This window comes from Coregonus clupeaformis, chromosome 26 (genome assembly GCF_020615455.1).
Source record: "Coregonus clupeaformis isolate EN_2021a chromosome 26, ASM2061545v1, whole genome shotgun sequence".
NCBI classification, from domain to species: Eukaryota; Metazoa; Chordata; class Actinopteri; order Salmoniformes; family Salmonidae; genus Coregonus; species Coregonus clupeaformis.
Genome location: NC_059217.1, coordinates 31,271,837 through 31,295,209, shown reverse-complemented (window position 1 = coordinate 31,295,209; position 23,373 = coordinate 31,271,837). Strand labels below are relative to the sequence as shown.

Genomic DNA, 23,373 nt, shown 5'->3' with positions numbered 1-23,373 from the left:
AGCTTTACGTATCGGCCTTCGTCGGAACAGTGTGCGGGTTTCTTTTTTCCCCCTCATGTTATTCGATTGTTACCAGGCGCCTGCAACAAATATAGCTCAGATGTGCGAGTGCCTTTTTGAATTTTGATTCATTATGACCTAAAATGCAAACTGATCCTAGATCTGCAGTACTACTCTGGGAGGTTTTATGAATCGAGATGTAGCTCAGTTCGTAGAGCATGGTGTTTGCAACGCCAGGGTTGTGGGTTCGTTTCCCACGGGGGGTATAACAAAAAAAAAAATAAGAGCGTCTGCTAAATGACTAAAATGTAAAAATGAGAGAAGAAGAAGAAAAGCTCTGTAAAGTAGTGTTTCTCTCATGGTGGTTTGAGTTTACACAGCGCTTAGTTTGGGTTAACGCTTGACAGCCTCTTTGTCATAGAGATGGAGCAATGTTTAATCTCGGTGACATCACCTAGCGTGGAGGAATCCAGTCTGTGCTGTCATTCCACTCCCCCTGGAGGAGTGGAATGTTAGAACATTTACATTTACGTCATTTAGCAGAAGCTCTTATCCAGAACAAACCAGGTTCTGGATTTCATGCTAGAGATCACTATCACCTCAACCTTTAGACTTCTTATCTGTGCTACATGCCTCAGTATGGGATCACTTAAATCCCTAGTGTGGCTAATGATTAGGGGGTTTATCCCAAATGGCACCCTATTCCCTACACAGTGCACTACTTTTGACCAGAGTCCTATGGGCCCTGGTCAGAAATAGTGCACTACATGGGGAATATAGTGCCGTTTGGGATGCACGCCTATCCTCATCTCTTGTTAGTGGGCTATTTTGGTGTGCGTTGCAGAGGATGTCTTGGGCATCTTCTCATGTTTCAATCAATAGAGGGTTGCTAATGGACTGCACCACTACCCAACACTGGCCCGTGAAGTGTGCCTGCGCCACTGGAAATAGTGCACACTCACCAGAAATAAAATGCAGGGGCTTTAATTCTATTCCCATGAGCCTAGAACACTGATTTATTATAAAGGTCTACATATATGCTTACACATAGTGAACTAATCACCCATGTCTTATTCTACACACTGACAATGCATCACGCAGGGATTTTTCCTTTTTTATTTTAGCTGACAAACTAATTGCCATGGTTACATTAATTTAATAACTCGGGGATTCATGTTTCATGTCAAGTAATTTTTTTTGGTACTGAACAGTCTGTAGTGTAGTAGGGACAAACCTCATTGAAAGACTAAAAATAAAATAGTACCAGTAAATAGAGACTTTTCAGGAAGTGTCCCAGGCGGAGGAGTCGACAGTTCATTCTAGCTAGAAAGTAAACAACTAGTTAGATACACAGCTAAGGACATGAACGGATATAAGGACATGCACGGATAGCAACTGTGTATCACGAAGATTGGATCGCGATTCAAACTGCGGGACTGTAATGCCTGGTAAGTTTGTCACAAAACTAAACAAACGATTGCCTAGCCGCTAACGTTAGCTCGTTAACTTTCCCTACCTATGCAAGCGAGAGAGCTGGCTAGCTCGCTGATTAACGTTACCTATCTAAAAACAATCACATTTGATAATCGACGATGGTCAGTCAGACACAAAGCGGACTAGTCAAAAAACAAATAAACTGAGCTTAGTTTGCGTTTTTCACATTAGATCGCGAAGTTATGCGATTTTCCATTGTATCTGGAGGCACTTTCCCCCTACGCAGGGTCCCGTGATGCCCAGTCATCTATTCATACCACCTACCGACACCAAAGTTTACAAACGCTTTCACATCGAGACAAAATTAGTTACTTTCAGATGGCCAACTAAATCCAAGCGCGGTTGACTAAGATACCATGTACAGTGAACAAACCTAACTTAGTCTACAAGTTTTACTTTCATTATCTAGCTGCGGCAACTGCCTGCATTGTTGGAATGTGAAAGTTTGTTGTCAAGTTATTTGCAGTGAGCTGTCAAGATGGTGATTCAACGTGATTTACAGCAAAAAAACCTTTAGCTTAGTTTTTCAGAGATGAAACTGTTTTGGCTGATGATACATTTCTCAAAAAGGTGTGCCCTAATATGCATTCGTCCTTTTTTACAGTTACCCTTTTTACTCTTGGTAGGTAGTGGGGGAAAGTGAAGTCATGATGTTTCAATTTGAGAGTAAGGTGGTGAGAGTCATATGACAAAACAAGGCAACTGAGGTTTGGCAGACACTGGTAGGGCCCTATAAAATCTCTGTTGCAAAAACGCGGACGGAATCCAGACATTAAAACGGAATTAAACAATATTCAAAAATGTATTGGAATTTAGTAGGAAATAAACAATGTATTTAACATTTTCTTGCAACTTTCTGAAACGGCTCAGGAATGCCCCATTCTGTATGTGTGTGTATGTCTAGTCTACACCTTGTGTGGCCGTTAGCTATAATGATACTAATGATAACCGTCTCGTCCGTCTGCTGGTAGATGGAATGGCTTCCCCAAAAACCTTCTCAATTCATGTTAACTTGAAAGTAGCCTATTTGTACGTGACTAGTATTACTAGAGAACGTTGGTTATGTAATTATTACCCCAGAATGTCTGTTATTCCAGAAGACAATTCGGACGGGATGAGTTTTTTCCCAAACTGCCCCTTGGAAATCTTTATTTTTTTTGTTTTCTAAAAGTTTAGGTCAGTTGTATGCTGCTTTGCGATCTATTAACAGCAAGGGTTGATTTAAATATGCGCAGTATTTTTTTATGGTGCATTTGCGATATTCAATTAATACGCACAAAACATAGAAACACAAGCCTTCACTGTGAAAGTTGATACATGTAGGCCGTTCATATCTAGTTTATGCGCAGCACTTCGTTCAATTTAGAAAATCAGTTATTGTTTTCTTTCTCAAACGAGAGCAACACCTGTCAATCTCTGACATATCTCTCAAAACACAGGGACGTCGATTCGCACGGGACTAATATTATCAGAGGAATTTGGGAGTTCGCCAAAAAAAAAAAAATGTAGGTTATTCTGGCTGGAATTGTTAGTCTCCTGCCATGTAAGAATTACTGCCGTGGCAGATTCGGACGGGATTTAAATTAGAGATGTGGTGTTTTGTGGTCGTGCACATAATTACATTACCCGACCTCCCCCAGTAAAACTAATCCCGGGATGGGATACATTTTACTGGGCAGGTAATGTAGATATGTGCGCGAATAAAACCACATCCGTCATTTTAGTCCCGTTGAATCTGCCATGGCAGTAACTTTTTACTATTATCCCAGCCCTAAAAACCTACCGTTTTTCGGCAAACTCCCAGGTCCTCTGATAATACTTATCCCGTGCGAATCGTCACCCCTGTGTTTTTAAGGGATATTACAGAGTTTAACAGGTGCTTCACCCAGTTTGGGTAAGAACATGGGGAACAAATTGATACTTAAAACAAAGTGTTATGCAGGTAGCCTACAGCTGAATGATTTGTTTTGTCACATATCTAGAGCCATACTTCTCTTTTTAAAAGATGAAGTGGACGATATTGTGCCAATGAATTGATAAATTGCCAAATGCGTGAGTTATTTAAATGTCTGCATACGTTACAGTTCATGGTTCTTATTGATATGCATTATTTAGACTTTCTCCGAACTGAAGGCCATTATGCCAATATTAGGCTATCCCTAGACATTTTAAATATTTTCACGCCTAGGAGAGCCTCCAGGTTTCATAAAGGTCCATTTTGAATGAGGGGAGAAAAAAACATTTACAGGGGCAGTTTGATAAAACTAATCCCGTCCGAATCGTCCACTGGAAAAACATTTAAATTTTTTTTACATTTTAGTCATTTAGCAGACGCTCTTATCCAGAGCGACATACAGGAGCAATTAGGGTTAAGTGCCTTGCTTAAGGGCACATCGACAGATTTTTCACCTAGTCGGCTCGGGGATTAGAACCAGCGACCTTTCGGTTACTGGCACAACGCTCTTAACCACTAAGCTACCTGCTTATTACTGGGGTAATAATGACATAACTGACGTTCCATAGAAATTCTAGCCCCGTGTGAATAGGGCTTTGGGCTGTAATACCTGGCGCAAATGAGCCATTTATAACGGTTTGTGGTCTTAACATCTGGCACATAATAACGGCACATAATAACAGCACAATTGCCAGAAAATAGCCTAACGTTAGTTTTTTTTATGTTCATCCAAGTGTTTCTTGCTCAGAGATTTCGAGATCCTCTGTCCTACTTTCATCACTCAAACTCTCCTGTATAGTTATGCACATGCGCAGAGGGGATTTATTTACAATTATAAACCTCCTTCTAAGCCCCGAATGCTGATTTGGCTGAAAGCCGTGGTATATCAGACCATATACCATGGGTATGACAAAAAATACTTTTTACTGTTCTAATTACGTTGGTAACCAGTTTGTAATAGCAATAAGGCACCCCGGGGGATTGTGGACCACGGCTAAGGGCTGTGTCCAGGCACTCTGTGTTGCCTCATGCTTAAGAACAGCCCTTAGCCGTGGTATATTGGCCATATACCATACTCCCTTGTGCCTTATTGCTTAATCATAGCAGTCAAATAAGTTAAATCGAAATCCATTTATGGAAAATGATCTAGCAAGTTTAATTAGATCAAATTATATTTTCTCTTGCGACATATTCAAATTCCTTTATTATGTCATGTCATAGCTCTCAATGTTTGTTTTTTTAGCCAACACGAGGTAGCTGAGGCTAGCTGAGGGTTAGCCCACACTAGGTAGCTGAGGGTTAGCCAACACTAGGTAGCTGAGGGTTAGCCAACACTAGGTAGCTGAGGGTTAGCCCACACTAGGTAGCTGAGGGTTAGCCAACACGAGGTAGCTGAGGGTAGCTGAGGGTTAGCCAACACTAGGTAGCTGAGGGTTAGCCAACACTAGGTAGCTGAGGGTAGCTGAGGGTTAACCAACACGAGGTAGCTGAGGGTTAGCCAACACGAGATAGCTGAGGCTAGCTGAGGGTTAGCCAACACAAGGTAGCTGAGGGTTAGCCAACACTAGGTAGCTGAGTGTTAGCCAACACGAGATAGCTGAGGCTAGCTGAGGGTTAGCCAACACGAGGTAGCTGAGGGTAGCTGAGGGTTAGCCAACACGAGGTAGCTGAGGGTAGCTGAGGGTTAGCCAACACTAGGTAGCTGAGGGTTAGCCAACTCTACGCAACTAATGAATGAGGAGCAGACAGCAGGCTAGCTGAGCTGCATCTTTACAATTTATACAGGATGATACATTTCTCAGATTAAATGGGCCTAGCTACAACAAAACAGTGTTTTGTCTCTGCATTCTGTATGACATAATTACATTTTGGTTTGATTAGACCCTGATAGTCAGTCTTCTAGAAATGCCATTCTCTCTCTCTCATTTCCTCCCTCTCTCTATCCCCTTCTCTCTCTCTCATTCCCTCCCTCCCTCCTCCCTCCATCTATCCCCTTCTCTCTCTCTCTCATTCCCTCCCTCCTCCTCACTCCCTCTATCCCCTTCTCTCTCTCTCATTCCCTCCCTCCCTCCTCCCTCCCTCTATCCTCTTCTCTCTCTCTCATTCCCTCCCTCCCTCCTCACTCTCTCTATCCCCTTCTCTCTCTCTCATTCCCTCCCTCCATCACACTCTCTCTATCCCCTTCTCTCTCTCTCATTCCCTCCCTCCATCACACTCTCTCTATCCCCTTCTCTCTCTCTCATTCCCTCCCTCCATCACACTCTCTCTATCCCCTTCTCTCTCTCTCATTCCCTCCCTCCATCACACTCTCTCTATCCCCTTCTCTCTCTCTCATTCCCTCCCTCCATCACACTCTCTCTATCCCCTTCTCTCTCTCTCATTCCCTCCCTCCATCACACTCTCTCTATCCCCTTCTCTCTCTCTCATTCCCTCCCTCCATCACACTCTCTCTATCCCCCTTCTCTCTCTCTCATTCCCTCCCTCCATCACACTCTCTCTATCCCCTTCTCTCTCTCTCATTCCCTCCCTCCCTCCTCACTCCCACTATCCCCTTCTCTCTCTCTCATTCCCTCCCTCCCTCTATCCCCTTCTCTGTCTCTCATTCCCTCCCTCCCTCCTCCCTCCCTCTATCCCCTTCTCTCTGTCCCATTCCCTCCCTCCTCCCTCCCTCTATCCCCTTCTCTCTCTCCCTCCCTCCCCCCCCCCGCTCCCTCCTCCCTCCCTCCTCCCTCCCTCTATCCCCTTCTCTCTCTCATTCCCTCCCTCCTTCTCACTCTCTCTATCCCCTTCTCTCTCTCTCATTCCCTCCCTCCATCACACTCTCTCTATCCCCTTCTCTCTCTCTCATTCCCTCCCTCCATCACACTCTCTCTATCCCCTTCTCTCTCTCTCATTCCCTCCCTCCATCACACTCTCTCTATCCCCTTCTCTCTCTCTCATTCCCTCCCTCCATCACACTCTCTCTATCCCCTTCTCTCTCTCTCATTCCCTCCCTCCATCACACTCTCTCTATCCCCTTCTCTCTCTCTCATTCCCTCCCTCCATCACACTCTCTCTATCCCCTTCTCTCTCTCTCATTCCCTCCCTCCCTCCTCACTCCCACTATCCCCTTCTCTCTCTCTCATTCCCTCCCTCCCTCTATCCCCTTCTCTGTCTCTCATTCCCTCCCTCCCTCCTCCCTCCCTCTATCCCCTTCTCTCTGTCCCATTCCCTCCCTCCTCCCTCCCTCTATCCCCTTCTCTCTCTCCCTCCCTCCCTCCCCCCTCCCTCCTCCCTCCCTCCTCCCTCCCTCTATCCCCCTTCTCTCTCTCATTCCCTCCCTCCTTCTCACTCCCACTATCCCCTTCTCTCTCTCTCATTCCCTCCCTCTATCCCCTTCTCTCTGTCTCATTCCCTCCCTCCTCCCTCCCCCTCTATCCCTCCTCCTCCCCCTCCCCCCCTCCCTCCCTCCCTCCCTCCCTCCCTCCCTCCCTCTATCCCTCCTCCCTCTATCCCTCCTCCCTCCCCCCCTCCCCCCTCCTCCCTCCCTCCCTCCTCCCCTCCATCTATCCCCTTCTCTCTCTCTCATTCCCTCCCTCCCTCCCTCCCTCCTCCCTCCCTCCCTCCCTCCCTCTATCCCTCCTCCCTCTATCCCTCCTCCCTCTATCCCTCCTCCCTCCCCCTCCCCCTCCCCCTCCTCCCTCCCTCCCTCCTCCCTCCCTCTATCCCCTTCTCTCTGTCCCTCTCTAAGCTGGTCAGGACCGTATCCATGCCCATGTTAGCTGTAGTACCTGAAGTCCAGAGTCATGTGCTGGCTGAGTTTGACTGTCTGGACCCCCTGCTGTCTGCACTCCGCCTGGACTCTGGCAGGCTCAAGGTAGGCCATGCATGCCCATTATCATTCGTTGAGAAAAGTTAGAGGTTAGACACAAAATTCAATTCACAATTTATTTATTTGTTGAAGGAAGAGATATCAAGTGGATTGTAAGGGTTTGTATTGAATAAACAAACAAAAAAAAATGTTTTCCAGCTCCTGTGAATAGTTTGGATTAGTCTGATTAATCAGTCTGTAATACACAATTAATTGATATATACAGCCTGGCACATTGGAGTGCAAAATCGTGTAAATGTTCGTTACAAGCCAGAATGTTGAATTTACAATTTAAACTTACTCTACCGGTTGTCTGTGCGGTTTGTCCTTCAGCTTCTCGAAATTTGAGACAAAATATCCACAGGAATGTTTTTAGACAGCCGGTAGGTTTATGGTTCTGTCGGCTTGCATTTCCGGTGTGTATTTGCAATCTACTGACGCATGTGGTCCTCTGTAGCTCAGCTGGTAGAGCACGGCGCTTGTAACGCCAAGGTAGTGGGTTCGACCCCCGGGACCACCCATACACAAAAATGTATGCACGCATGACTGTAAGTCGCTTTGGATAAAAGCGTCTTCTAAATGGCATATTATTAATATTATTAAACGATAGCCGAGTGTAACCCAACCACAGACCGAAAGTTGCTCGCATTCAGCTGGCAGTGGCAAACCTACCGGCTCTCTAAAAAGTTTTGCAAATAATACCTTCCTGCGGATATTTTGTCTCAAATTTCAAACAGCTGGAGGACAAACCACACAGACAACCGATAGAGTAAGTTTAAATGTAATTTTATTCAACATTCCAACTTTTAAGGAACATTTACACAGTTTTACTCTCCAATGTGCCAGGCTATATACACTACCAGTCAAACGTTTGGACACACCTACTCATTCAAGGTTTTGTTATATTGAAGAAATTAAAACTATGAAATAACACATATGGAATCATGTAGTAAACAAAAAAAGTGTTAAACAAATCAAAGTATATTTTATATTTGAGAATCTTCAAATAGCCACCCCGTTGCCTTGATGACAGCTTTGCACACTCTTGGCATTCTCTCAACCAGCTTCACCTGGAATGCTTTTACAACAGTCTTGAAGGAGTTCCCACATATGCTGAGCACTTATTGGCTGCTTTTCCTTCACTCTGCGGTCCGACTCATCCCAAACCATCTCAATTGGGTTGAGTTTGGGGGATTGTGGAGGCCAGGTCATCTGATGCAGCACTCCACCACTCTCCTTCTTGGTAAAATAGCCCTTATACAGCCTGGAGGTGTGTTGAGTCATTGTCCCGTTGAAAAACAAATGATAGCCCCACTAAGCCCAAACCAGATGGGATGGCGTATCGCTACAGAATGTTGTGGTAGCCATGCTGGTTAAGTGTGCCTTGAATTCTAATTAAATCACAGACAGTGTCACCAGCAAAGCACCCCCACACCATAACACCTCCTCCTCCATGCTTTACGGTGGGAAATACACATGCGGAGATCATCTGTTCACCCACACCGCGTCTCACAAAGACACGGCGGTTAGAACCAAAAATCTCCAATTTGGATTCCAGACCAAAGGACAAATTTCCACCAATCTAATGTCCATTGCTCATGTTTCTTGGCCCAATCAGGTCTCTTCTTCTTATTGGTGTCCTTTAGTAGTGGTTTCTTTGCAGCAATTTGACCATGAAGGCCTGATTCACACAGTCCCCTCTGAACAGTTGATGTTAAGATGTGTCTGTTACTTGAACTCTGTGAAGCAGTTTTTTGGGCTGCAATTTCTGAGGCTGGTAACTCTAATGAACTTATCCTCTGCAGTAGAGTTAACTCTGGGTCTTCCATTCCTGTCGGGGTCCTCATGAGAGCCAGTTTCATCATAGCGCTTGATGGTTTTTGCGACTGCACTTGAATACATTTTCAAAGTTCTTGAAATGTTCCGTATTGACTGACCTTCATGTCTTAAAGTAATGATGGACTGTCGTTTCTCTTTGCTTATTTGAGCTGTTCTTGCCATAATATGGACTTGGTCTTTTACCAAATAGGGCTATCTTCTGTATACCCCCCCTACCTTGTCACAACACAACTGATTGGCTCAAACGCATTAAGAAAGAAAGAAATTCCACAAATTAACTTTTAAGAAAGCACATCTGTTAATTGAAATGCATTCCAGGTGACTACCTCATGAAGCTGGTTGAGAGAATGCCAAGAGGGTGCAAAGCTGTCATCAAGGCAAAGGGTGGCTATTTGAAGAATCTGAAGTATAAAATATATTTTGATTTTTAAAAACTTTTTTTTGGTTACTACATGATTCCATGTGTGTTATTTCATAGTTTTGATGTCTTCACTATTATTCTACAATGTAGTAAAGTTGAGTAGGTGTGTCCAAACATTTGACTGGTACTGTATATCAATTAATTGTTTATTGCAGCCTGATTTCATCAGACCGTTTGGATGTGTGTTGAAAACCCTCTCCTTTCTTGTCTGTCAGTGCACCTGCCTGGCAGCATCCAGGAAGTGGCTAGCTTTAGGAACATCCGCAGGAGGGCTGCACTTCATCCAGAGGGAAGGATGGAAGCAGAGGCTCATCCTCACACACAAGGTAGCGTATGTTGTCTTCTTCTTCCTGGTAAAAAAAATCTGGTCTGACAGGATATATGACCAGTTGGTTGTTATTAGATAGATACGCTAGTCTATTGCTAGTCTATCGCTGGGCCTTACCCCCAATCTATCTCCTTAATGCTCAGTGCCAAGCGGAGACGCATCGGGTCCCATTTTTACAGTCTTTGGTATGACTCTGCCAGGGATTGAACTCCCAACTTTCCAATCTCAGGGCCGACGCTCTAACCTCAAGGCCACTGAGTTGGTCAGATATGGGTTAATCAATAAGTTTAGTATTTCCTCTCTTTCAGGAGGGATCTATCACTCAGGTGTCATGTTGTCCACATGATGAAGACTTTATTGCTGTGGCGACAAGGTAAATCAACTCAAAGCATGGACATTCATTTGAAGTTCACATGTTTACTTACGTTGTTCAGTGACTTCGACTACGGCTCTTTCAGTTTGCTTCCCTGTCTGTCTGCTTCCCGGTCTGCCTCCCTCCCTGTCTGTCTGCCTCCCTCCCTGTCTGTCTGCCTCCCTCCCTGTCTGGCTGCCTCCCTGTCTCAATTCAATTCAATGGGCTTTATTGGCATGGGAAACATATGTTTACATTGCCAAAGCAAGTGAAATGTCTCTCTGTCTCTGTCTCTGTCTCTGTGTCTCTCTCTCTCTCTCTCTCTCTCTCTCTCTGTCTCTGTCTCTGTCTCTGTCTCTCTCTGTCTGTGTCTCTCTCTCTGTCTCTCTCTGTCTCTCTCTGTGTCTCAGTCAGGGCCTGGTGGTGATGTGGGTCTGTCTGTCTGTCTGTCACCGCTCAGTCAGGGCCTGGTGGTGATGTGGGTCTGTCTGTCTGTCTGTCTGTCACCTCTCAGTCAGGGCCTGGTGGTGATCTGGGTCTGTCTGTCTGTCTGTCACCTCTCAGTCAGGGCCTGGTGGTGATGTGGGTCTGTCTGTCTGTCTGTCACCTCTCAGCCAGGGCCTGGTGGTGATCTGGGTCTGTCTGTCTGTCTGTCACCTCTCAGTCGGGGCCTGGTGGTGATCTGGGTCTGTGTCTGTCTGTCACCTCTCAGCCGGGGCCTGGTGGTGATCTGGGTCTGTCTGTCACCTCTCAGCCAGGGCCTGGTGGTGATCTGGGTCTGTCTGTCTGTCTGTCTGTCACCTCTCAGTCAGGGCCTGGTGGTGATCTGGGTCTGTCTGTCTGTCTGTCTGTCTGTCACCTCTCAGCCAGGGCCTGGTGGTGATCTGGGTCTGTCTGTCTGTCTGTCACCTCTCAGTCGGGGCCTGGTGGTGATCTGGGTCTGTCTGTCTGTCTGTCACCTCTCAGTCGGGGCCTGGTGGTGATCTGGGTCTGTCTGTCACCTCTCAGCCAGGGCCTGGTGGTGATCTGGGTCTGTCTGTCTGTCTGTCACCTCTCAGCCAGGGCCTGGTGGTGATCTGGGAGCTGCAGCTGGAGCGCCGTGGCAGACCAGAGAGGGTCAGTGTTTCCTGGGAGCACCGTGGCCAGGCGGTCACCTCTCTCTGCTGGGACACCGCAGCCCTCAGGGTGTTCGCTGGGGACATGGGGGGCAAGGTGTCCTTCCTCCGCGCTGGATCCTCCAAACTTGGAAAGGTAGTGGGAACTAACCGTTGGGTTTTCTTTTTGGGGAGGTGAAAGATATTAGCCTGGTCCCAGCTCTATTTGTGCTGTCTTTCCAACTCCTATGGTCTTTGTCATGCCAAACATATGGTTGATGTCATGCCAAATGTATGGCATGAGAACACTGCTAATTGTTGGCTAAACAGCAAACATCTGGCACCAAGCCAGGAATATGAGTTGATATGAAGCATAGGTTTTTTCCACGTTCTATTACAATCTCCATCTTACGTGTCCTGTCTATTCACATGATCCTTTGTTCTGCGTCGTCCAGGGCTCAGCATTTGTCATCTTCCCCGTCCAGACCATCACTACTGTGGATTCCAGGGTGGTTCAGCTGGGTTACCTGGACGGACGGCTACTGGTGTCCTCTCTCAGTCGCTGCTACCTCTGTGATACGGAGAGGTACGTGTGGGGACGTAACCGGGTGTGGTAGGCTGCCCAGGACGTAACCGGGTGTGGTAGGCTGCCCAGGACGTAACCGGGTGTGGTAGGCTGCCCAGGACGTAACCGGGTGTGGTAGGCTGCCCAGGACGTAACCGGGTGTGGTAGGCTGCCCAGGACGTAACCGGGTGTGGTAGGCTGCCCAGGACGTAACCGGGTGTGGTAGGCTGCCCAGGACGTAACCGGGTGTGGTAGGCTGCCCAGGACGTAACCGGGTGTGGTAGGCTGCCCAGGACGTAACCGGGTGTGGTAGGCTGCCCAGGACGTAACCGGGTGTGGTAGGCTGCCCAGGACGTAACCGGGTGTGGTAGGCTGCCCAGTGTTTTTGTTTTTAGCGTGTAATATTATCTGGTCAATGTCTCTAAGGTTTTTTTGTCTATAAGGTTAAAGGTACGACCCAGTTCCTCCTCCTCCTCCCGATCCACAGGGAGAAGTTCTGGCGTGTCGGTAACAAGGAGCGTGACGGGGAGTATGGAGCGTGTTTCTTCCCTCTGAGCCGTGGTGCGACCGCTGGCCAGCCCCCCCTGCTGTACTGCGCTAGGCCTGGGTCTAGAGTCTGGGAAGCCAGCTTCAGTGGAGAGGTCCTCAGCACACACCAGTTTAAACAGCTGCTGGCCGTTCCACCTGTACCCCTCATCACCTACAGGTGTGTGTGAACAGCGCCTTCAGAAAGTACACACACCCCTTGACTTATTCCACGTTTTGTTTTGTTAACTGCCTGAATTCAAAGTGGATAAAAATAGTTTTACCCCATCTACACACAATACCCCATAATGACAAAGTGAACACATGTTTTTAGAAATTTTTGCAAATGCATTGAACATTTTATACAGAAATATCTAATTTACATAAGTATTCACACCCCCCTGAGTCAATACTTTGTAGAAGCACCTTCGGCAGCGATTACAGCTGTGAGTCTTTCTGGGTAAGTCTAAGAGTTTTCTACACCTGGATTGTGCAACATTTGCCCATTTATTCTTTTCAAAATAAAAGCTGTGTCAAATTGGTTGTTGATCATTGCTAGACAACCATTTTCAGGTCTTGCCATAGATTTTCAAGTAGATTTAAGTCAAAACTGTAACTTGGCCACTCTGGAACATTCCATGTCGTCTTGGTAAGCAACTCCAGTGTAGATTTGGCCTTGTGTTTTAGGTTATTGTCCTGCTGTAAGGTGAATTAATCTCCCAGTGTCTGGTGGAAAGCAGACTGAACCAGGTTTTCCTCTAGGATTTTGCCTGTGCTTAGCTCCATTCCGTTTATTTTTTACAAGCATACCCATAACATGATGCGGCCACCACTATGCTTGAAAATATGGAGAGTGGTACTCAGTAATGTAATGTGTTGTCTTGGATTTGCCCCAAACATAGCACTTTTGTATTCAGGACAAAAAGTGAATTACTTTGCCACATTTTTTTGCAGTAGTACTGCTTTGCGAGGCATTGGAAAACCTCCCTGGTCTTTGTGGTTGAATCTGTGCTTGAAATTCACTGCTCGACTAAGGGACCTTACAGATAATTGTTTGTGTACGGTACAGAGATGAGGAAGTCATTCAAAAATCATGTTAAACACTATTATTGCACACAGAGTGAGTCCATGTAACCTATGTGACTTGTTAAGCACATTTTTACTCCTGAACATATTTAGGCATGCCATAAAAACAAGGAGTTGAATGCTTATTGACATTTCAGCTTTTCATTTTTTATTTTTTTTAAATAATCTAAAAGCATAATTCGACTTTGACATTATGGGGGTATTGTGTGTAGATCAGTGACAAAAATCTCAATTTTAGTCAATTTTAAAATCAGGCTGTGCAGAAATATAATATGCAGAAAGTCAGGGGGCACTGTGTGTGTGTGTGCTTCTAGGCCTTCTAGGTGAGGGGGGAAAAAGTTTTTGATCCCCTGCTGATTTTGTACGTTTGCCCACTGACAAAGAAATGATCAGTCTATAATTTTAATGGTAGGTTTATTTGAACAGTGAGAGACAGAATAACAACAACAAAATCCAGAAAAACACATGTCAAACTGAAATAAAAGATCCCAGAAATGTCCCATACACACAAAAAAGCTTATTTCTCTCAAATGTTGTGAACAAATTTGTTTACGTTCCTGTTAGTGAGCCTTTTCCTTTGCCAAGATAATCCATCCACCTGACAGGTGTGGCATATCAAGAAGCTGGTTAACCAGCATAATCATTACACAGGTGCACCTTGTGCTGGAGACAATAAAAGGCCACTCTAAAATGTGCAGTTTTGTCACACAACACAATGCCACAGATGTCTCAAGTTTTGAGGGAGCGTGCAATTGGCATGCTAACTGCAGGAATGTCCATCCAGAGCTGTTGAATGTTCATTTCTCTACCATAAGCCGCCTCCAACGTTGTTTTAGAGAATTTGGCTCTATGTCAAACCGACCTCACAACTGCAGACCACGTGTAACCACGCCAGCCCAGGACCTCCACATCTGGATTCTTCACCTGCGGGATCGTCTGAGACCAGCCACCCGGACAGCTGATGAAACTGAGGAGTATTTCTGTCTGTAATAAAGCCCTTTTGTGGGGAAAATCTAATTCTGATTGGCTGGGCCTTGCTCCACAGTGGGTGGGCCTATTCCCTCCCAGGCCAACCCATGGCTGCGCCCCTGCCCAGTCATGTGAAACCCGTAGATTAGGACCTAATGAATGTATTTCAATGGACTGATTTCCTTATATGAACTATAAAATCATTCGAATTCATGTTGCGTTTTTATATTTTTGTTCAGTATAGTTTTTTTTCTTCTTCTGTATGTCTCTACCAGGAAGGGGGCAGTTGACTGTACTTTAGAAGCCAACGTAGCAGATGGAGATCTGTAAAACTCACTCCTCAGCCTGAAGTGTCTCCACTTGCGCTGCCACATAGCTAGCTTTTCTGTAGCACGACTGGGTAAGACGCTTCAGGAGGGAGTCACGTGTGTTTGTGTGGCAGAGGTCCTGGGTTCGAGCCTCTGTATGAGCAGAAGGAATCTGTACTCCCTAAGCAAGCAGCGTGACGTCCTTTTACACTAATACTGTTTTTTTTTTATCTGCAGAAGTGAGCCCCATTACAACCCAGCCCAGAAGAGTTCCCAGTCCATAGCCTTCCCCAGACTGTTATACTTTGGGGATCAGAACCTGCTGACCTGGACAGACTCGGCTATCTATGTCTTCACTCCTCAGAGTGGCCAGGTGCTGCTGTGGACCGAGGTCAAAGGTCAGTAGCAGTAGCTTTAGGTAGGACTTCAGCATTATCCCATAACAACAAACTAACTACACGGAACTAAAATATCAACGCAACATCTAAAGTGCTGGTCCCATGTTTCATGAGCTGAAATAAAAGATCCCAGAAATGTCCATACGCACAAAAAGCTTATTTCTCTCACATGTTGTGCACACATTTGTTGACATCCCTGTTAGTGAGCATTTTTCTTTTGTCAAGATAATCCATCCACCTGACAGATGTGGTATATCAAGAAGCTGATTAAAAAGCATGATCATTACACAGGTGCACCTTGTGCTGGGGGACAATAAAAGGCCACTCTAAAATGTGCAGTTTTGTCACACAACACAATGCCACTGATGTCTCAAGTTTTGAGGGAGCGTGCAGTTGGCATGCTGACTGCAGGAATGTCCATCCAGAGCTGTTGCCAGATAATTGAATGTCCAGGACCTCCACGTCCGGCTTCTTCACCTGTGGGATCGCTAGATTAGTGTCTGATGCATTTATTTCAATTGACTGATTTCCTTTATATGAACTGTAAGTCAGTAAAATCTTAGGAGTTGTTGCGTTTTTATCATTTAGTTCAGTATATGTAGTATTTGAGTGGTTTCTCTACTAGCCTTCGGTTAAAAAAGGCCAAAATATTAATTCATGATCTGAAAAGAAAATGGACACTCCAATCATTTTTTATTTTCCTTCTGCAGATCTGGTTGAGATAGCGGTGTACCGCAACGAGCTGTTCTGTCTCCATGGTGACGGCCACTTGTCCCACCTCTCGCTGTTGTCTGTGGAGCGGTGTGTCGAGAGGTTGCTGCGCAGGGAGGCGTGGCCTCTAGCGGCCACGGTCTGTGTGATGTTCCAGCATGCTATCGCCCCCAGCAGGGTGAGACTCATATTACTGCAGTTTTTCCCAAACATCTCCTCAAAGTGCTCTTAGGGCGTTTTGAGCTGTAGTTCGAATCAGAGTTCGACTGTTTGTTACATTGTATTTCTTTTTCATCTGGTTCAGTTGGTTTCACATTGCCAAATGTCAAACTAACAAAAATTCCTAAACAAAAACCACGTATCCATGCAAGTCATTTGTTTATTGGACAAAAAAAAATGCTCACGTTAAATCCATTTATGATTATCATGAAGCATCACTTGTGTGTCCCAGTCTTCATATTACTTTTCGCTTTGGTCTTCCAACAACATGCAGGAGGAAACTCAGGGCCGGCCCGACCATTAGGCAGAATTAGGCCTTGATCTACCCCATTCATAGACGCTAACTGCTTTAGCACCTATTGACGATAGTATCTTCTGACGGGGGGGGCTTTTTGTTAAGAGCCCTGGCGCTCAGTCTGAAAGTTAACACGCATCGCTTGCGGTACTGTTTTGGAAACATAGGGACCTTTATCTTTCATATCAGCGAGGAAATAATTTTCAAAAATACAAAAGGTTAAATTGATACACATTCCCACACGGTCATATCTCCATGTTACAGCGTTTGCTTCCAGAAGGAAGACAGAGGCGACCACCTGTGCTAATGATCTAATCTAGCGTGCTCTGAACACCTGTGTGGAAGCGTAACTCAGGAAGTGTAACTCAGGAAGTGTAACTCAGGAAGTGTAGTTTGTCAGCTGGAGGCCCCACAGCTGTGTGGATCTGTGCATAAACTACAGTCAGTGTATTTTTTTATTTGAAGGATTCTTTCTCGCTGATGAAAGATAAAGGCCATATGTTACAAAAACAGTATTAGTAAGCAATGATTATTGAAGTTTCGAAACCTTAAAACACAGCATCGGGATTGTAGTTGACATGAGCCAGTCATGGGTGAAGCTAATGGCTGAGAACTGTAGGGAGAAGGCAGAATGGATGAACTGTAGGGAGAAGGCAGAATGGATGAACTGTAGGGAGAAGGCAGAATGGATGAACTGTAGGGAGAAGGCAGAATGGATTAACTGTAGGGAGAAGGCAGAATGGATGAACTGTAGGCAGAAGGCAGAATGGATGAACTGTATGGAGAAGGCAGAATGGATGAACTGTAGGCAGAAGGCAGAATGGATGAACTGGAGGGAGAAGGCAGAATGGATGAACTGTAGGGAGAAGGCAGAATGGATGAACTGGAGGGAGAAGGCAGAATGGATGAACTGTAGGCAGAAGGCAGAATGGATGAACTGTACGGAGAAGGCAGAATGGATGAACTGTACGGAGAAGGCAGAATGGATGAACTGTAGGGAGAAGGCAGAATGGATGAACTGTAGGCAGAAGGCAGAATGGATGAACTGTAGGGAGAAGGCAGAATGGATGAACTGTAGGCAGAAGGCAGAATGGATGAACTGTAGGCAGAATGGATGAACTGTAGGGAGAAGGCAGAATGGATGAACTGTAGGCAGAAGGCAGAATGGATGAACTGTAGGCAGAAGGCAGAATGGATGAACTGTAGGGAGAAGGCAGAATGGATTAACTGTAGGCAGAAGGCAGAATGGATGAACTGTAGGGAGAAGGCAGAATGGATGAACTGTAGGAAGAAGGCAGAATGGATGAACTGTACGGAGAAGGCAGAATGGATGAACTGTACGGAGAAGGCAGAATGGCTGAACTGTAGGCAGAAGGCAGAATGGATTAACTGTAGGCAGAAGGCAGAATGGATGAACTGTACGGAGAAGGCAGAATGGATGAACTGTACGGAGAAGGCAGAATGGATGAACTGTAGGCAGAAGGCAGAATGGATGAACTGTAGGGAGAAGGCAGAATGGATGAACTGTAGGGAGAAGGCAGAATGGATGAACTGTAGGGAGAAGGCAGAATGGATGAACTGTACGGAGAAGGCAGAATGGATGAACTGTAGGGAGAAGGCAGAATGGATGAACTGTAGGGAGAAGGCAGAATGGATGAACTGTACGGAGAAGGCAGAATGGATGAACTGTACGGAGAAGGCAGAATGGATGAACTGTACGGAGAAGGCAGAATGGATGAACTGTACAGAGAAGGCAGAATGGATGAACTGTAGGGAGAAGGCAGAATGGATGAACTGTAGGGAGAAGGCAGAATGGATGAACTGTAGGGAGAAGGCAGAATGGATGAACTGTAGGGAGAAGGCAGAATGGATGAACTGTACGGAGAAGGCAGAATGGATGAACTGTACGGAGAAGGCAGAATGGATGAACTGTACGGAGAAGGCAGAATGGATGAACTGTACGGAGAAGGCAGAATGGATGAACTGTACGGAGAAGGCAGAATGGATGAACTGTAGGCAGAAGGCAGAATGGATGAACTGTACAGAGAAGGCAGAATGGATGAACTGTACAGAGAAGGCAGAATGCCACCTAGGGTTTCTAGAGAGCTAGGTTAGGCCTATGGTGGCAGATTGCCGAGGGTGGCATTTTCCCAGCTACACTGACCAAGACGCACCTCCAACAACACACACAACCTGCCAAATAATTCTGCCAAAAAAAAAAACAATGACAAATGCTCTCAACTAGTGGCATATAGGCATTTTTTTTTAAGTGAGTGCTGATGGTAAGCAATGCCTACTTTGTCAAAGGCGAAAGGCGCTACATAGTTTAGCTCGTCCATTCCCAGCTGCTGCTGGGGAGACTCAATGTATAAATAATTAAATAATTGGTCATTTAGCAGACGCTCTTATCCAGAGCGACTTACAGGAGCAATTAGGGTTAAGTGCCTTGCTCAAGGGCACATCGACAGATTTTTCATCTAGTCGGCTCGGGGATTAGAACCAGCGACCTTTCGGTTACTGGCACAACGCTCTTAACCACTAAGCTACCTGCCGCCCATGTATCAGATATAGGATATGGTAGAACCAGTATGTGGCCTTTTCTGTAGCCTACAGGCTGGAGATAAAAACGTGTGACGATGTAATGAAACGGACACTTTTCACATCATGCAGGTTTCTCCGATCAAATAGCCTCACCTAAATGGCGCTCAATCAAATCAAATAAAACGTGTTAACAGACAACGTAATCCTAAAAACAGGGCAGGTCAAAGTAAACTTACGTTTACATTTTAAGTCATTTAGCAGATGCTCTTATCCAGAGCGACTTACAGGAGCAATTAGGGTTAAGTGCCTTGCTCAAGGGCACATTGACAGATTTTTTTCACCTAGTGTTGCTCGGGGATTAGAACCAGCGACCTTTCAGTTACTGGCACAACGCTCTTAACCACTAAGCTACCTGCCGCCCCAGGTTTAGCCCCCTAACTTGACAATAATGGGATGGGATACTCACAACTGCTGTCCAAGAGGTTCACCCCATGGGCTAAATTATCACGATCAGTGGTTTCAAGTTTGTATGTCGGCTGATAATAGCGAAAATTGAAAATATCCTACTTCTGCATTTCCCACTTGTGTAAACACATTTTGATTCTCATTGCAAATAGGCTCAGTATAACTCTTGATAAAGTTGGGTATCTGATTTTCAGAGCTCAAATAGCCAAATCGATTAGTCACAGGAATCAGGGTTAAAAAAAGCCAATGTAATGGCCTGTTTTACCACCGGTAGGCCTACCACATGGATGGGCATTCATAAAACTCCATTGCTGGCAGACACTAGGCTACAGCCCAGTAAGCACGGGCCGACAACTTTTGTACGTCTTTTTTTGGTCCTGTTTGGACTGGCCTTCTTTTTTTTTGGGTGCAGTCCGGACCTTGATTTCCACAGACGTAGATTTTTGGTCCGGTCTGGAAATTTGGGGCATTTAAGATAACCCTAACCCTTTTCTTAACCTTAACTTAAATTTATTTTTTATTTTTTATTTTTATTTCACCTTTATTTAACCAGGTAAGCCAGTTGAGAACAAGTTCTCATTTACAACTGCGACCTGGCCAAGATAAAGCAAAGCAGTGTGATAAAAACAACAACACAGAGTTACATATGGGGTAAAACGAAACATAAAGTCAAAAATACAACAGAAAATATATATATACAGTGTGTGCAAATGTAGCAAGTTATGGAGGTAATGCAATAAATAGGCTATAGTGCAAAATAATTACAATTAGTATTAACACTAGAATGATATATGTGCAAGAGATGATGTGCAAATAGAGATACTGGGGTGCAAATTAGCAAAATAAATAACAATATAGGGATGAGGTAGTTGGGTGGGCTAATTTCAGAAAGGCTGTGTACAGGTGCAGTGATCGGTAAGGTGCTCTGACAACTGATGCTTAAAGTTAGTGAGGGAGCTAAGAGTCTCCAGCTTCAGAGATTTTTGCAATTCGTTCCAGTCATTGGCAGCAGAGCAATTAACCTGCTACGTTAATTCTCCTAACGTGCTGCATAAGTTCTCCTAACCTGCTCTAAAAAGTCAAATCCTGACATTAATTTGACAAAAGCTGGAATCCCTTCTAACCCTAACCCAAATCATATCATATTCTCAAGTATCATGTTAGCTAACTGCAAATGTGTGTGCTGAAAATCGGAAGAAGACGTGTATTATGATTTGATTTGATTTATTAGGATTCCCATTAGCCGACGCCAATGGAGACAGATAGTCTCGATGTGGTCCTCTGTAGCTCAGCTGGTAGAGCACGGCGCTTGTAACGCCAGGGTAGTGGGTTCGATCCCCGGGACCACCCATACACAAAAAAAATAAAAATAAATGTATGCACGCATGACTGTAAGTCGCTTTGGATAAAAGCGTCTGCTAAATGGCATATTATTATTAATGGAGTCTGACACATAACGAAAAATACATTATAGACAAAGTAATTTACAATTTACATACATTTAAAAACATTAACATGTAGTGTGAATGTGCATCTATCAGTTACACATACATGTCAGTACATAGACACAACAAGTATGTCACATGGGGGAGAGGCGTTGTGCCGTGAGGTGTTGCTTTATTTGTTTTTTGAAACCAGGTTTTCTGTTCACTTGGTCTATATGAGATGGAAGGGAGATCCATGCACTCATGGCTCTGTATAGTACTGTACGTTTCCTTGAATTTGTTCTGGACCTGGGGACTGTGAAAAGACCCCTGGTGGCATGTCTGGTGGGGTAAGTGTGTGTGTCAGTGCTGTGTGGAAGTTGACTACGCAAACAGTTTGGAATTTCCAACACATTAATGTTTCTTATAAAAACAAAAAGTGACGCAGTCAGTCTTTCCTCAACTCTTAGCCAAGAGAGACTGGCATGCATAGTATTTATATTAGCCCTCTGATTACAATGAAGACGTGCCGCTCTGTTCTGGGCCAGCTGCAGCTTAACTACGTCTTTCTTTGACCAAATGACTGAACAATAATCAAGATAAGATCAAACTAGAGCCTGCAGGACTTGCTTTGTGGAGTGCGGTGTCAAAAAAGCAGAGCATCTCTTTATTACGGACAGACCTCTCCCCATCTTTACATCCATTGAATCTATATGTTTTGACCATGACGGTTTACAATCTAAGGTAACACCAAGTAATTTAGTCTCCTCAACTTGTTCAACAGCCACACCATTCACTACCAGATTCAGCTGAGGTCTAGAACTTAGGGAATGATTTGTGTATCCTCCGTGCTAATCTGATTATCGTTCCCAGGCCAGGAAGTCGATTCCCATCGACCGACTGGATCACCTAAGGTCACAGCTCAGTGTCTCCACCCACCTGGATCTGATTGGCCAGCTGGAGGAAGTGGGCGCCAAACTGGAGCCTCTAGACTCCGCCTCCAGCAGTCGCAGGAGCAGCATCTCCTCTCATGTGAGTCTGTCTGGAGGTCCTGTTTGTCCCTGACAGGACACAGTAGTTCTGAACTATTAAACTATGCTGTGTAGAGATGTTATATTGGTATCTCAGGTTTTACAAGATGTTCAGTATAACTTGTATAGTGTCTACATAAAGACACATTTATAACCCATACACAACACATACATGCATAACACATTTTTTAAGCAGTGCATGACATAAGGCTTTATGTGATTTTATAACGAATGTGTTATGAAGTCCTTATGTTGGTAACCCTCAATCTGTTCTTTATTCAGGAGAGCTTCAACGTCCTGGACTGTGGCATCTACCGTGTCATTAGCCGGCGAGGCAGCCAATCGGACGAGGAGACCAGCTCCCTGGTCAGCCAATCGATGCTTGAGGAGGAGCGGCTGAAGGAGTTTAGCTTGGTTCAGGAGGAAGAGGAGGAGGATGAGGAGGAGCGACAGCAGGGGGCGGAGCATGGTAAAGAGACAGGTGCAGGGTTTCATTTTAAATAACCCACCGTTACCAGCCCTGAGGAAGTTCTCTGACTAAAATGAGGAAGAGAAATTATCATGTTTTGTAGTGGTGGGAGTGGCGTTACAGTGGCTTGATGTCATTTTGTATGGGAAGTCAAATGTGAATGAAACTACTGTATAATAAAACCCTAATAGCATTAACACTAGAGAGAAAAACCCTGTAAGTTACCTCTGTGGGATCATCCTGTGCACATTACCTCATCAGGGTTTTTTGTTGGGTGTTATTGTTATTTTATATATATATTAGTTTTTTTTAAATATTTTTTTGCAGTGGTTTTGTGCAGCTTTGGCTGCTTGCATTCTCTCCTCTCATCCTCCTCCCCATCCATCCATCCATCCCTCCCTCCCTCCCTCCCTCCATCCCTTCTTCCTCCAGATCCCCTGAGCGGTGATGGTTTGAAGGGTACTGAACCCAGCGGTAACCACCAGTTCCACCTCCCCATGTCATTCCGCCCCAAACACTCCCGCATTGCCCTGAAGGCCGTCAGAGACAGGTGAAGCATCCATCTACAGAGCCTAAAGAAGCCTTTGTGTCGTGATACTGAAATTATCATTTTTATTCCAACGCTATGGTATATTCATTTAGCTTAGCCTTTATTTAACCAGGATGGAAATCCTTTGAGGTAAAAAAAAACCTGTTTTCTGAGGCCCGAAGGAGAGACTTATTGAATGATCAACTGATAGCCCGCTAGACATGTTCTTGATGCATCATTCTTTGTGTGGAAATCTTGGGTGGCTAGGAATGAACATAATCAAAATAAACATCTCTAGTTAGTCCTTTGTGAAACTAAGTCCTTTACTAACAGGTTGTATGTAGACTGAAAGAGAAGTGAAAGCCGTGATTTAAAATAACTTAGCTTCAAGGTGAAACCATTGAAAGTGCAGCTGTTCCCTCTGATAGGGGGTTACTTCCCTGTTCTACCTAACAACCACATTAAATAACAGAGTTTTTATTCAAGCCTTACATTCACTGACTTTC

General features: G+C 45.0%; 1 protein-coding gene across 1 annotated transcript in view; it reads left to right on the top strand.

Moving 5' to 3' along the window:
• Positions 1–1,222: 1,222 nt before the first annotated feature.
• The window catches only part of hps5 (HPS5 biogenesis of lysosomal organelles complex 2 subunit 2), a 41,479-nt gene continuing 19,328 nt past the window's right edge, over positions 1,223–23,373 (top strand). Inside the window, exons 1-12 of the mRNA XM_041849824.2 lie at positions 1,223–1,448; positions 7,179–7,304; positions 9,774–9,884; positions 10,195–10,259; positions 11,297–11,489; positions 11,788–11,918; positions 12,385–12,603; positions 15,023–15,183; positions 15,894–16,072; positions 21,712–21,870; positions 22,152–22,338; positions 22,771–22,888. Of these exons, the coding sequence (XP_041705758.2) occupies positions 7,197–7,304; positions 9,774–9,884; positions 10,195–10,259; positions 11,297–11,489; positions 11,788–11,918; positions 12,385–12,603; positions 15,023–15,183; positions 15,894–16,072; positions 21,712–21,870; positions 22,152–22,338; positions 22,771–22,888 (1,631 nt within the window). The 5' untranslated portion in view covers positions 1,223–1,448; positions 7,179–7,196. The remainder of the gene's footprint in view (positions 1,449–7,178; positions 7,305–9,773; positions 9,885–10,194; positions 10,260–11,296; positions 11,490–11,787; positions 11,919–12,384; positions 12,604–15,022; positions 15,184–15,893; positions 16,073–21,711; positions 21,871–22,151; positions 22,339–22,770; positions 22,889–23,373) is intronic.